Source organism: Anarrhichthys ocellatus, unplaced genomic scaffold (assembly GCF_004355925.1).
Source record: "Anarrhichthys ocellatus isolate YVR2014 unplaced genomic scaffold, GSC_Weel_1.0 scaffold53, whole genome shotgun sequence".
Lineage (NCBI taxonomy): Eukaryota > Metazoa > Chordata > Actinopteri > Perciformes > Anarhichadidae > Anarrhichthys > Anarrhichthys ocellatus.
Window position 1 is genome coordinate 623,414 of NW_022280083.1, and position 14,674 is coordinate 638,087.

At 43.1% G+C, this 14,674-nt stretch overlaps 1 protein-coding gene across 1 annotated transcript in view; it reads left to right on the forward strand.

Annotated features, from left to right (window-relative positions):
* Positions 1–14,674, forward strand: part of adamts3 (ADAM metallopeptidase with thrombospondin type 1 motif, 3) — a 120,690-nt gene that overhangs the window by 84,670 nt on the left and 21,346 nt on the right. Inside the window, exons 10-16 of the mRNA XM_031870549.1 lie at positions 1,015–1,147; positions 5,317–5,430; positions 5,623–5,768; positions 6,139–6,314; positions 7,286–7,419; positions 8,186–8,309; positions 11,856–11,936. Of these exons, the coding sequence (XP_031726409.1) occupies positions 1,015–1,147; positions 5,317–5,430; positions 5,623–5,768; positions 6,139–6,314; positions 7,286–7,419; positions 8,186–8,309; positions 11,856–11,936 (908 nt within the window). The remainder of the gene's footprint in view (positions 1–1,014; positions 1,148–5,316; positions 5,431–5,622; positions 5,769–6,138; positions 6,315–7,285; positions 7,420–8,185; positions 8,310–11,855; positions 11,937–14,674) is intronic.

The window sequence follows — 14,674 nt, forward strand, 5'->3', positions numbered from 1 at the left end:
ATAATCAATATGTGGTATGAAAAGTGCTCCTGCAGTATGATAATGACGGGCGATGAACGTGAAAGGCTTGGCGAGGCAACATGAAGTATGTACAATCATTTTGCACTTGCACATACGATTTGTCTTACCCTGAGTGGGGTTTAGCTGTGCCCCCTCGCCTTGAAATAAATAAAATTAAAATAAAGCCAGGCTGGGACTGACTGCAGCCGAGCCACCTGCCCACATGCAGCCTAATCCGTCCAAAAACTGAAATATAAGCGCAAAACTCGTATTAAAAGAAGAAATAACACAAGTTGTTACAGATTTTCAGTTGTAAAAGGGGTGCGTTTTCAAACCAGCGAGTGCAGGGTGCCTTGGAGCTGAAATGAAATGTCGAGCTAAGGTGTGCGTTACATCTGCTCTCTATTTTCATAACTTGGCTTTGTTTTGTTGGCTCGTTAATTAAGTGGTAAATGAAAGTGTGTGATGCAACGCAAAGCCCACGCAAGCTGAGGTAGGAACACACACTAAATACTCCAATCCAAGCCTTTAATGATGATGGAGTCTCACATGATTGAATGTAAAACCCATTAAGGGAGAAGTCCTGTCATTCAGCACTGTGCAGCTCTGAGTCTCCCATCGCTTCTGCTTTGTCAATCTTTAATTACTGTCTCAACTCCTCCTGCAGATGACTTACAATCAAAGCCTACAAGTCCTTTGAAAAGCTGGAAGGCTTTTATTATGAAACGTCTGGGCATCCAGAGGTGACTTTCACAAACTGTAGTGTTGCGCTGATCAAAAGAAAACGTCTACGGAGACGCAACTAGAGTGACTCTGTGAATGAAAACGCAATCTTTGTTGAAATAAGATCCACTACACTTTGAAAGCAGAGGAATTTGTGAAAAAGGTCCGTCTTCATCGTAAACTTAGCGCCTGGTTCTCGCAGCCACATTTAGACACATGTCCTCTTCAGGATATTGATTCTCTCGTCAGCGTCTGACGCCAGCATCAACCTCTTCTTTCACTCCCTCGCAGCACGTACGACTGTCTCCTGGATGACCCCTTCAAACACGACTGGCCACAGCTCCCCGAACTTCCTGGCATCAACTACTCGATGGATGAGCAGTGTCGATTCGACTTCGGTGTGGGCTATAAGATCTGCACCTCAGTGAGTACGGCCCTCGGGCTTCCATTCAGTGGATACTAGCTACTCTACCCGAAAATAAAACCTTTCTGTAAGTGAAAGTGAAGAGAGGGAAAAGATCCATTCACTCTCAGAGATCTAATGGAAATGCTACTTAAGAAGAGCAGAGACAGAAACAACAGCAGGAGAGGATGACGGCAGCTGTCCAACTTACAGGCTTTTAAATATCAGCAAACAAAGTCACACAAGCAGGATCCGATGCCGCACTAGTGAGCACCTCTAACGCACATCTGCTTTAGCGCAGTCACACCTGCTATGCTGCTCGTTCTCTGCAGATGGCAGGATGATGAGAACTTCACATCACTTTGATCCACACTTATAATTGATGTCACATTTCTATGTGGTAGTGATGCTAATTAGAGACATGAATCTAACAGATGTATAAAAAAACTAGATTTATCCCCCTGCAAAAAAACACAGGAACATATAATTAACCAATATATATATATATATAATTTGCTCTTTTTTGTTTTTCAAGGATTTCTTTCATCAAAATATGTTCAGATGAGGATTAGTTTAACGCTGAACAGCTGAAAATTAAAGTGGTAGAAGGAGTTCTTAATCTTGGACTTGAAATGAACGGGTAACTGAGCACAAGCTGCAAAAGTGAGTTTAAAAAGTTTGAAATCGCAGCACCTGATGTGACATTGATTTGATGGCGAAGTTGATCCATCAAGTCACGCAGGGAACATCGCGCCCTCTCAACAAAACTCTTTCTGTCAAAAGAAAACTCAAAACGTGCAGGGGATGAGTCATCCTGCATTGAGGTTTTTCGGGGAGAATGTGTGTATTGTGAGGACTGAGCAGAGCCACCAGTGGATTCTGACTGAGGTCTCCACTCGATGACTAAGCTCTTCCATTTAATTCAAGGTTCAAATGTCTTGGGTATCTGGCCTCACAAGGGACGACGGCCGCATCGTTTGATTTCAACACATAAAAGAATCGGGAGGTCAGCCGGCTCCGTCTGAGCTTAAATGAAGTCCGGCTGTAGCTTTCAGTTCATTCACACAGTTTCTGTCCCAGTTTGCTCTTTGCAAATAACTCTGAAGGAAAGTGTTCGGTTCTTAGTATAAGTGGTGTCTCAAGAGTAATTAACACGTTTTGAGACAACGAAACAATTAACTTTGTGAACTAAAGACACACTGGTGAAGGATTAAAACTGTAAGACGAAAACACAGACAACACCGTGGTAGCGAGGTAGCCCCGCCCTAAAACATACGTTATTGTCTGTTTTACCTTAATTTACTAAATGAACATCATGCTGTATTGAAGAAGACTTGAAACTAGAGATTGAGACCATAAACTCATGTTTACAATGTTTACTGAGGTAATAAATCAAGAGAGAAGTAGAGTCATTTTCTCATAGACTTCTATACAACCAGAGGAGTCGCCCCCTGGTGGCCATTAGAGAGAACAGACGTTTAAAGCTCTTCAGCGTTTGCTTCACTTTTCAGACCCGGAGGTTGACGCCTGCTAGGAAATGAATCAGGTTTTCTTCAGCACCTCAGGATTTGATTACATGTAGGCTGTAATCTGTATCCAGAGCCATTACCAGCAGTAGAGGAGTATTAAGATGTTACAAAAGCTGCAATAATCATTTTTTTTATATTATATATATATATATACACAATCAAATGGCTGTACTTGTACTGTATGTGGATCCGACCCTGTTGTTCATTTCTCAGAGCATTTCAGAGTCTTCCAGCTCATGAGAGATAAGACGTATATGATTATGTGCCTGAACTACCACAATGCTCCATCCTTACCAGATAAGAATGCTGGACAGCTGGTCCGTTGTTTCCCGTCCATCGTCCGTTTATAGATATTTGTTAAAAATATTCCATGTAAGTGAAACGTTATGATCAGAGATTCATGATGTGTGTCACTTGATAAAGTAGGATCATTGTGCTCCCTTCGCTGAGGCAGGCAAGCACCAGAAAACCCCCAAAAGCAGTGGGAAATCCCTCCATCACAGAAATGATCACTATATTGAGTTTACCCAAGTGGTAAACGCTGGCAGTCACACAGCTCATTTTGAATTTGAGTGCTGGCAAAGTATACCGATGAGGGAGAAGCCCTGAACTGATTTACATTCAAAGATGAAGCTGTTCGCTCTCCGGCTGCAGTGCTCTCAGGTGACACCAGTTTTTAACACTAACCCGGTGACACTGGCACTCTGCTCGGATCTTATTGACTATATTTTGCTTAGATGTTGAATTCCGTGCAGAGCTTCAGGAATTTGCCCCTGCGGGGATAATTATTGGCTCCAGGATATGCGGCCTTATGGAAGCAGAGCTCATGTATTCAGATGTCATATTGTTTTGGGTACAAATCGTCTGGCTGCCAACTGAAAGTCAATGACTAGAGTCATCTGCTTATTTATTTTTTACTTTGTGCTCTAGTTAACAACGTAACCACAAACCCATGACTTGTTTTAGGAAGGAAAAGACATTTAAACCAAGAGCAAGACTCCATGACTTGCAGTGTGACTGCGAAGTATTCATTCATGTTGTTCTTTTGATTTCACATTTATCAAACAGGTTTCTTAGATGAGATTAGAGACCCACAATGACGTGTCAAAGATTAAAGAATAACAACCGCTTTCACTTCCGTGAACCAAAATACACCACAATCATTTTCTTTTGTTCTTTACTCCGGAGCAATAGTCTCCTTGTAGCATCAGCAGTTTGTGAACAATAAGGTCGGCCTCCCTAGTTAGCACCGAGTGACCCACATTTACCAGACTGCTGCTGAAAAGCAAAGCAAATGTCAGGGCTGCTGTAGGAGTAACGCTGTGCAGCCATTGTGTGTATCTGAGCCCGGTGGATTCCCTTTGTGTCACAAGCTGAACCGCTCTTTCGTTGGTATGTTTGTTGAGGAAAATAAAAAAAGCCTCTCGATCCGGCTAATTGTCTTCTGCAAACAAAGAGACACTCGCCCGAGCAACCGAACAGGATCTGAGACGGAGACGTGGCTGCGGCCGACGCGTTCAGAGAGTTGATCCCTGCAGGATTCAGATGTTCAAGTGTTTCAGAGCGGTCTGTCGAGTCGTATTAAGTGGGATGGACAGAGGAAGCGGTTCTTCATCAGTGACCCCTATCATGGTGATGCGAGCGCCTCATTTGTTGATGATTAACGGTCTGAAGTCCCACCATTCACCACAACGTAGTTACCATAAATATCATCCTTCTGTTAAGTAATCCATACAGTGAGAGGAACAGAACAGTTTCCAGCTGATGCAGCAATGAGTCTCATGTTCCTTGCCGGTCACATGAACACACATGTGATGATAGTTTTACATCGACACACGGCGACACAGACGGTGAAATAATAAGAAGGGAGAGAATAGTTACACGCAGAGAGCGGAAATAAGCACAGCAATAAAACAAAACTATATACTTGTTCAGCAATTTTAATGCCTAGAGCACATTACTAAAATCAAAGTTTTTGGAAAAATAAGGATATCTTAAAGGTATGGATTCAATAAAAGTAATGACATAATGATACTCTCTCTTCTTTAAGTGTAGAAGAGTAAAATCTGCAGCTTGAACAAGCTGCAGATGAGAAGGAGCTTACCGGAGATGCAGGTTTATAGAAACAGGTCACAGAGGTAATTTCAGGGCTCATGTTGTTCACAAAGCCTCTCGGTGTATAGCGATGCTCCGGGCAGCTGAAATGCCCATTTTTGAGTTCTCTCTGTCAGTCTGATCTGCTCAAATCCGTATATAAAAAAAGGGTAAAAAAAGCATCTCACCACTTACCATGAAGAGGTTAACAATAAGCTGTTCCCTAGAAAACCTTCGTAATCCTCTCGGCTTTAGTGGCTGATGTCTGGGGAATACTTAAACACCTTTTTTTGTGAATCTGACTCTTATTTATGACGTCATCACATCCCTTTTTTTGTGTTTTATTTGCATCAAACCCGTTCTGAGCCTTCATTGAATCCAAATGTGTCTTTGAAATCAGTGATGAAACACGACGGCCCACAATATATGAAAACTAAATCCGACAAATGTCCATATCTGCCTTTCAGCTGTTCAGGATTATGAATCGCAATGTGAGCAGGGAAGCTATATTCCATTGTCATTCGTAGTATCTACGTTACAAACATGATTTTCTTTTCTGTGTTTCAGTTTCGTACCTTTGACCCGTGCAAACAGCTGTGGTGCAGCCACCCGGACAACCCGTACTTTTGCAAAACCAAGAAGGGGCCGCCTCTGGACGGGACGGAGTGTGCTCCTGGAAAAGTAAGTTACATTATATGACAAGGCCAGAAGTATGTGGACACTTTATTTAGAATAAACTGAAAATAAGAAACTTAAAACCTGAAAGAAACTGCCTCAGACCAAAGGTACAGGCACACTCCTGTCATCCGTTTGACTTCATTCTGATATTTCTGTGTTTGGCTGACCTTTCCTCTCTCCTGTCATCCTCTGTAGTGGTGCTACAAAGGTCACTGCATGTGGAAAAACCCTAATCAGGTCAAGCAAGACGGCGCCTGGGGTTCCTGGAGCAAATATGGCTCCTGCTCGCGCTCATGTGGGACTGGAGTTCGCTTTAGGACGCGTCAGTGCAACAACCCGGCGTGAGTGGCAAATGCAGCAATAACACTATTTGATTCTGGGAGGCTTCATGCATGAATGTAGAAATAATGGAGGATGCTGATATCCAGTGCCAGCTATAATTGGATGATTTGACTTTATAACTGTATAATTGTATAACCTGAGTATGAAACCCGTATGATATGAGAATCAAAATGCAGTGCGAGGTAGACATTTGTAAGCCATGACAAACTCAGAGGGCTCCAAAGAGGCTGAAGATTAAAATGTGACCCCTCATTTTCCGAAAAGTTTCTTAGCATCCTTTTTCAAGCAGGATTCGTTTTGTCATTCTGAGTTTCTAAGAAATACTCACCGTCTGATCAGCTCTGACGTTCATCCATTTCTCCCCTCCAGGCCCTCCAACGGGGGCCAGGACTGCCCGGGAGTGAACTACGAGTATCAGCTGTGCAACACCGACGACTGCCCCAAGCACTTCGAAGACTTCCGAGCCCAGCAGTGCCAGCTCCGCAACTCCCACTTTGAGTTCCAAAATGCCAAACACCATTGGCTGCCCTACGAGCATCCCGACAGTAAGCCAGAAAGATGTCAACAGATTGTTTTGTTCCGGCGTTTGTCCCAAAACGGAACAATGAAAGTCAACATGTGGACCAGAACTTGTTCAATTGTGTTGTGTGTCTGCTTTTCTTTCTTGTGTTCAGTTTCTGTATTCTCTTCCCTTTGCCCTCTTGTTTCCTTGTTTTGGTCTCTCCCATCACTGCACCAGCATGCAGAGTTTAACACCATCCAAGCTCAAAATGTGCCCTCTCTGTAGGGTGATGGATATCTGCAGTGCGGGTACTAAACTTCACTGCTCTTTATCGGTGTGCGGCTTCGCTCCATGGAGCTGTTTTGCCCTTCATTGCCCCTAAATTGGTCTGAGTTTTCAGTCAGTCACGTAGAAAAGAAGTAGGAAAACCTACTGAGAAGCTGCAGGGAGGTGAGACGGTGAAGTGGGAGCCCATTGTTTTTTGAAAGGTAAAGAGCTTTTCTAAAGAGCGTCGTGCATTTTGGTACGTCAAACTAAATATCCGCCCCGGGCGCTGTGTGGATGTGGGGGGGGGGTCGCGTCAGGAAGTTCATCCGGCGTAAAACATATGCCAAATCAAAGATGCTGATCATAAAACTCAGATATTTCCATATCGGATCAGTCGAGGCCAACTAGATGGAAATAGATGATCCACTGTGGTGACCCTCAACGGGAACAGCTGAAAGAAGAAGAAGAAGAAGAAGAAGAAGAAGAAGAAGAAGAAGAAGAAGAAGTGCATTTTGGTACAATAAAAGAGTCCATGTGGTTTTATACAAGCTCATATTTATGAGAGTGAACTCATATACGTCTTAGATTGGTGCCTGTGCACAAATTACTTTAGTGGGCTTCATTATTATTTTCACATTAATATTCAATGAGATTTTAAAAGGTTTTCATAACATTCTTGTTTTTCCAAGTTGGATTTTCTTCCTAATAATTCCACTAATAACAATCCAATAATCTGCTGTGTTGCAGCCAACAAGAGATGCCACTTGTACTGCCAATCAAAGGAGACCGGAGACATGGCGTACCTGAAGCAGCTGGTGCATGATGGGACGCGATGCTCCTACAAAGATGCCTACAGTATCTGCGTGCGCGGAGAATGTGTGGTAAGGTGTTCAAACTACATGATTTTGACATATTAAAAGCAGATGCAGGCTGTTTGAATATCGACAGCTTTAAATTACACCGTGTGATGTTACAAAACTGCACAATCAGTTACAGGTTCAACTGTGAACGTGCTGTGATTAGAGCCACGGTGCTGTTTTAGAAGAAGCATTACAATGATATAGTATGCAGAATGTCCCATTACAGATTCAATATTTATTATATTATTGTATTATAATTATTGATACAAGCATCGCTTTAATGTTGCAGCTGGTAAAGGTGGAGCTAATCTTAAAATACTTTATAAACTGCTGGATAGCTTCATCTATGATAACACATCGTCATTTGTATTGATAATCTGATTCTAAAAGTAACTTCAGCTGTACATTTATAATGTAGTGAATGTATAAAGTAGCACAACTTGTCTCAAGTTAAGTAAAACTTCTTCAAAACATCAGTGCAGTCCCTGAGTAAATGTAATTAAGTTCATTTCCACCATTGAAAGAACCTCATAAACGCCCACATGCTGTCGCTATTGAAACAGGATCTGTGATTAGTTTGCTGGCCCGCAGTCAAACCGATTAATTACAATCTGTCACCAGTGTGCTCACATCACGTTGTCTCAAGTCGGCATTCCGATAGCTACTGACGCCTTAAGAGGAAACACCTGACGGGTGGGCTTCTCGTTAAAACCACGTAGTGAATCGTACATTTCCAAGACCGAATAGAATCTCAGCTCATCTGTCTGATTGTTCACTTGGTCTCCAGAAAGTCGGCTGCGACCGAGAGATCGGCTCCAACAAAGTTGAGGACAAATGTGGCGTTTGCGGCGGGGACAACTCCCACTGTCGCACCGTCAAAGGGAGCTTCACCCGAACGCCAAAGAAACCTGGTAAGAACACATTGAACCGGTATGAACACGACGCCTGCAGACAGAACTCTTTTAAAACACAAAGAATATCATGTTTTTATACCAACGATTCTTCCCTGTTTCATCCCCTGCATGTTTTCTCTACTGCAGATAATGAATGTTTCTTATCCATGATGCACAATGAGCGAGTGATCAACCTTGATAAGACATAAACATACTGCACTGTTGTTTATACATCATATATAAATCATCGCACGGCTCTCAACATGTCGGCCCTCCCTTGACCCAGGGCCCTGGACAACTGAACCAGTGTCCTTTGGCAGCCGTGGGCGCTTATTCGTGAAGAGCGATGGCCATGAGCTCGCCGGTGCGGCCCGCTCACATGCACCACCAATTTATCTTTGCATAGCAAATAGTTGCTGGTCTAGCAATGCTCTGAATTTTAAATAGAGAACCTTCAAGGAAACACTGAACAATAAGTGCAAGGTTTTAGGAAATGAAATGTGGAGCGGAGTTGTCCTCGGTCCCCACTACATTGACGAGAGCATGAGCCGACCAGATTCAACCCGTTGTCAGCATGCCACCCTTTAGAATTCATTCTTAGCTTTTCACTGGCTCTTTCAATACATTAAAAATAACATCTGAAATCCAACGCTTGACAAACAAAGTCTGATTTCTAAAGACGAATAGCTGTGACGCAGGGTCGCCAAAGGTTGAAGTGGATAAAGAAGAAGAAAACTCTCTCTTTTTGCGGAGTACTTATTCTGATTAACTGAGAGTGTTTACTAAAGTGTCGAGTAGCCCGTCGAAGCATCTGGAAACATTCCCAGATTCCAAATCTCAGATTGGCAGAAAGCTCATTGGCCTCACCTGGACTGAAACAAGGAATTTAACCTCCGTCACTCGACGTCACTCCTCTGACTTTGCAGGATGCAGGAGGTGGCTGCAACAAACGGACTACTACACCTGTGTACCATTAAGTTCAACAGAGAACTCACGTTAACAGACACTGGGTAGCATCGGTGTGTGCTGCTCACAGTCACAGTTTTATTGACGTCTTCTTATTAAGACATTTTAAAGTGTACTCTGCTATGACACTTAGTATGAAGTGCATATACAGCAGTCGTAATGTTTGTCTCAAAAAGACACACCTGTCAACCTGACTGATGGAAATAGAGAGAAGGATGATGATTTGTTCAAACTGTGGCGTAACTGTGCAGCGTTTCTAATGTTTCCAGCTCAGGTGTATTGATTGAAAGCCCGACTGAGATCGCAGAGGTGTGAATGAAATTGCACCCACCTCCTGCAGTCCTCCATGTCATTTCTATTCACTCCTCTGCAAAATCTGCACCCACAATTGAATATAAATGAGCCTGTAGGGGGGGTGCAGAGCGACATGAGTATCTGACTGTCACTCCGAACAGCCGGGTGCTTCCGGATTAAGACTCTTATTAATTAGCAAAGCAATGAATGTATTCTTTAATTTATTTAATTTATATAGTTTGTCTTTTTTTTAAATGATTTATAAGTTCAGAAACAAACTGTTCTTTCCTTTCCTACAAAGCCTTCTCAGGTTATCTCCCCTCTGCAGCCACACAGGGGGCAAACACACACACACACACACGTGCGCACACACACACACACACACACACACACGCACACAAGCAAATGTTTTGCTCGTCAATGCAAAAGTGTGCAGCTGCATGAGTGTTACGAAGTGGTTCATTTCCTTTTTGGAAAATGTGTCTTCGGTTTCATGATGCCCGCCAGGATCCATCTCTGATGCCGGCCTCGTCTGTACTCACATCTTTTATTTAAGCGACGTGATGTCGTAAAGTCAAAGCAGAGCTTCAGAGAATGAGAGCCTGGAACAGGAACGTCTTCTTCAAACCGTTCCAGGATTGTTTGAACTGTGATCATTCCTCTTTTTTTTTTAACCACTCACGTTTTTTAACAGGGAAACAGTTAAGCAAGAGAGCCCATAAAGAAACCCCTTTGTTGGAAAACACAATATGCAAGTATCCAGTGTCACTGAATCCCTCACAGCCTCTTTCCTGGCACCTTCTGTGCAGCTTGTAGTGCAGATGGATGCCTAACACTGTAGAGACGAGTGACATGAGCTGCTGTTTTCTCTGTCCCTTGTTACTAATTAAGTGTCTATTTAGGTCTGACTCAACTGTTGTAACTGTCACAGGTTCATTATCTAGTCGAGTCTCTAGAGCTCTGCATAAGAAGTTATCATCACATGTATGGTTATGTCATGTAAATTGCTTCAACAGCCTAACAAACTAACTTTAATGTCAGAAATGTCACATTTAATCAGCCTGCAGACCTTTGGAGGCAATCTGGGATGTTGTTGGCTATTTACCATCTGATTGATTGAACCTCAAATGCTCAGTTCAACCCAAGCATCCTCACCCAACGGGTCCAGCTTGTGCGCAGCATTTCCTATCAGTCTACCAAAAAACTCTTTGATCAAACTGTAATTTCTGTTGAGCGGCTTGTGGAAATTGGCTGCCATCACGAAATGTTCTCTCGGAAGCGAGAGGGCATCTTTTGCCATTTTCCAAAAGTGAGATTGCAATGTGTCGTCTTTCGATGCCCTGCAATGTGATTGGCCACCTGTTGTAACCTTTAGTGAACCCCGCGGCAGCTTGCCAGCGTATGTATAATCGCAGTCACCTCAGCGGCAGCGCCGCGTCGGCGCTGGGAGGCTCCGAGTGTCGGGCAATGCCTGTCAAATCTACGGGCGAGTAATGACAGCACTGCAGTTCAGTCCTGCTGATTGGCGTGTGGTTCCCTGCCAGCAAAAGAATAGTTTGCCTCCTCGTCCGATGTGAATTCCTCTGGTCCCTGCTATGCTAATTACATATGCTTCCACTGTAGGTGATGTTGTTGCAGAGAAAAGTGAGACGGTGGAGCGGAGGGGAGAGGAAACTCTGCGAGACCTGACTAACCGATTCATTTTATTTTGAAGGGAAGACCAGAGGAGCCTTCTCTTTGCCCAAGGGAGCACGAAATGTGTTTTTAAATGAAACTGAAGACTCTAGAAATATACTGGGTGAGTCACGGTAGGTTTGCAAGCGGTGGACATCCGTGACAGAAGAACTTTGCTGCCCTGTAGTCTGAAATAACTCTCACTTGTGCCTCATTGAAGCATGGCTGAAGGCATTCACATCATCTCTGCACATAATCAATATGGAAGATAAGAAGGGGGAGTTTCGGGGCCTTTGGGAGACGTTCAAGTATATATTGTGCAAGGGGTCATTTAATGACGCAACAGATGGATGTGAATGAACGGCCTGTTTCAATGAGTTCTACCTGCAGGCTTCTACAGCGAGGAGGAAAGCTGACAAGTACAGGTTTTGCCATTTTCTTTTCTTGCCTCAAACGTCTTCGAACATCTTTGTAGAGCAAAGAGAAGCGCACTTCTGATACATACGCGATGTCCACCACTGCAAACAAAGATCATTCCTGTACCTGCTTAACTTACCTGTCTGTGTCTTTATCTTTCCTAACCCCCCCTCCTCTGCTTCTGCTGCTGCTGCTGCTGCAAACTTGGCAAAGGTTACCTTAAGATGTTTCTCATTCCTCCTGGAGCTAGACATGTGATCATCCAAGAACACGAGGCCTCCCCTCAAATTCTTGGTAAGTGTGACTTCCTAACACGAAACACATGTTTAGAAATGAAGAGGAAAGATATCCCCATCCTCGTGTTTCCCCGGGAAAGACGAGTGGGAACATTAACTGTAGAATCATAGATTGTAGGCTTTGCATAATTTATTCACTGTCTCCCTTTGAGGCGGAGAAGATGAGTCTTCATTAAGCTCATTCATCATTAATCAATCTGTTCAGGAGAGTGGTGTTTTTCTAAAGTGTGTTTAGGTGAATTCAGTCGTCAAGCACATTTAGAAGAAATCTGAAATATTTATGACCAATGGAAATATGTTAGGAGTCAGAATAAAATATCTTCATCGTCATATTTAAGTGTAACTAGAGATCGATCGTCATCCACTGGTTTTCAGATGATCGGCCGATTAAGTTCATTTTACTTTTTTGTTGGTCACATTGACAGACGTGTGCCGGCGTTGTTGGTGTGGACGTTTTTCAGAGTGACAGAAGAAGAACTAAAGCTCGCAATTTGTCAAAGTCCAAAATACGTCGTGGGGGGTTCAACCTTAAAAACATTTGTCATCAGAGTGACTAACGTTAATGGAAGTTGAATCGACTTGCCTTATGATGTGTTCAAGATCTATTCATTAAAATTCGTATTGCGCCCATCGTTGGCCTCACGGGTTGTAACTCTTCATCTCCCGCCGCCAGCTTTCTGTTTCAACTTTGGTTACCTCTAACAATGATAACAGTGGTTCCTTTAATTAACCTTGACTAAGAGGTTATTATTAATATCTCCATAAAGTAGTTATTTCAGCATAAACCATGGTATTTCTCTTAGTCTAATTAAGTTGTTGTTGTGCCTAAACCTAACCAAACAGAGTCAAGCATTGCATTTTGCTGTTTGATTTGGAGAAGTAAAGCTGTAAAGGCATTAGTAAACATTGTCTTCCGTTTGGAGCTGCTCTAATAAGTCCACAAACCGGTCTCTAACTTTTTGTGTCCAAAGTGTCAGGCGTTCTTTGTGATTTTATCCAATATTTAAATAAAAATGACTGATCGATGCTGCTGTAAATGAAACTTTTAAGACCTACAAAGTTACAGTAAGTGAGCACATCAGCAGTAAAAGTACAAAAGTGAAAGTTGAGAAAACCCGGAAACATCAGAAAAACAAACATTCATTCCTGTCTGTTCCCGATGGGGACTCTGCCAGGCTGATGATTGAAGGCATGGGAGAGCTGGCTAATCTTTTTGTTTCTTGTTTCTGTGGATGGCCCGAGGAAAGCATGATTTATTCAGCGTCCAAGAGGTGAAAGAAGTCGACATCGATCTCCTCAGCTAGAGGCAGTGGGTGTTTTACATTTACCCACAAGTTATCTATCTGAACCTCCTGTGCTGGGCAAAGTTAGAGGGGAGGAGTAGAGAAGTGAAGAAGATCGAGATAAACCGATGTGTGGAGTGAGTCTTTGAGGAGAGAGGATAAATGGCAGAGCTGTCCCAACTCAGTATAACTGAAACCTGAAAAAACAGTCAGGCTTCTTGAGATATTGATAGGATTTCTATCTTTAAATTCATAAAGCCCACATCAACCTTGAGAGACGTTCTCTCAGGATTAGTCAGAACTGAGTCTCTGGTATCGGGTTTTGCCGTAAACCTACTGAGACATTGAATGTTTGAATGTTTGTTTTGTAAAAATGTATGAAAGAAATTGAGAAATGCCCTCACAAAAGAGCCCAGAGTGACACCTTCAACTACAACAGTCCAAACTTCCAAATGATTTAAAATGAATAAATAATAATTTTAAATAATGACATGGAAATTTTTGCTTCAGAAATGTCTAAATGCTTATCAAAATAATAAAATTGTCAAAAAGTACAATACGAAAAGACACTCAAATGTGTACTTAAGTACAGTACTTGAGTTAATGTACTTGCATTCCACCACAGACAGCACAGCATCTTACCTTTTCCAGACTCTTGACGTCGAGCCGTAAACACACTTTCAGCGGAGACATTCGAAGCAGGACTGCTGCCTGCTCACTGTTGCTGAGCTGTGATTGGACAACTGCCTCTCTCAGGGAGTTAAACAAACAACGTGTCTCTCTCAACAGGACCTTGTCACGTATGTTTGGAAGACTCTCTGAGAAGAACTTTTATTCAAGTCAAGATAGTTTTGTTTATAAACCCAGAAAAATCACATCTCACGAATGTTCCTCTGGAGACAGTCACTTTCCTGCTGCTGCACGGCCGGGAGGGTAATAAGGAAGTGAGTCTGCCCCAAGCCATCGTCTTCTTATCTCCTGCTCTGGGATTATTACCTCCATGTAGCGACGCTCACCTTCTATTTTTCCCACATATGCATAAATCAAATTTAATCTTCATTGTGATGCGTTACGCAGCATTATTACAAGGTCTTGACCCCCGCTGATAAGGATGGAAGCCATGCTGTCAAAAGCTCTGATTAATTGCTTATTGCCCCCCACCGCCCTCCCGTTCTGTGGGTCCCTTGATAAGCTTTAGACAGGCAAGAGGAGAGAGAGAGAGAGAGAGAGAGAGAGAGGGAGAGACAGAGAGAGAGAGACACAGAGAGAGAGAGAGACAGGGGGAGACAGAGAGAGAGACGGAGAGAGAGAGACACGAGAGAGAGAGAGAGAGAGAGAGAGAGAGAGAGACACAGAGAGAGACAGAGAGAGAGGGGGGGAGACACAGAGAGAGAGAGAGACAGAGAGCGAGAGAGACACAGAGAGAGAGAGAGGGAGACACACAGAGAGAGAG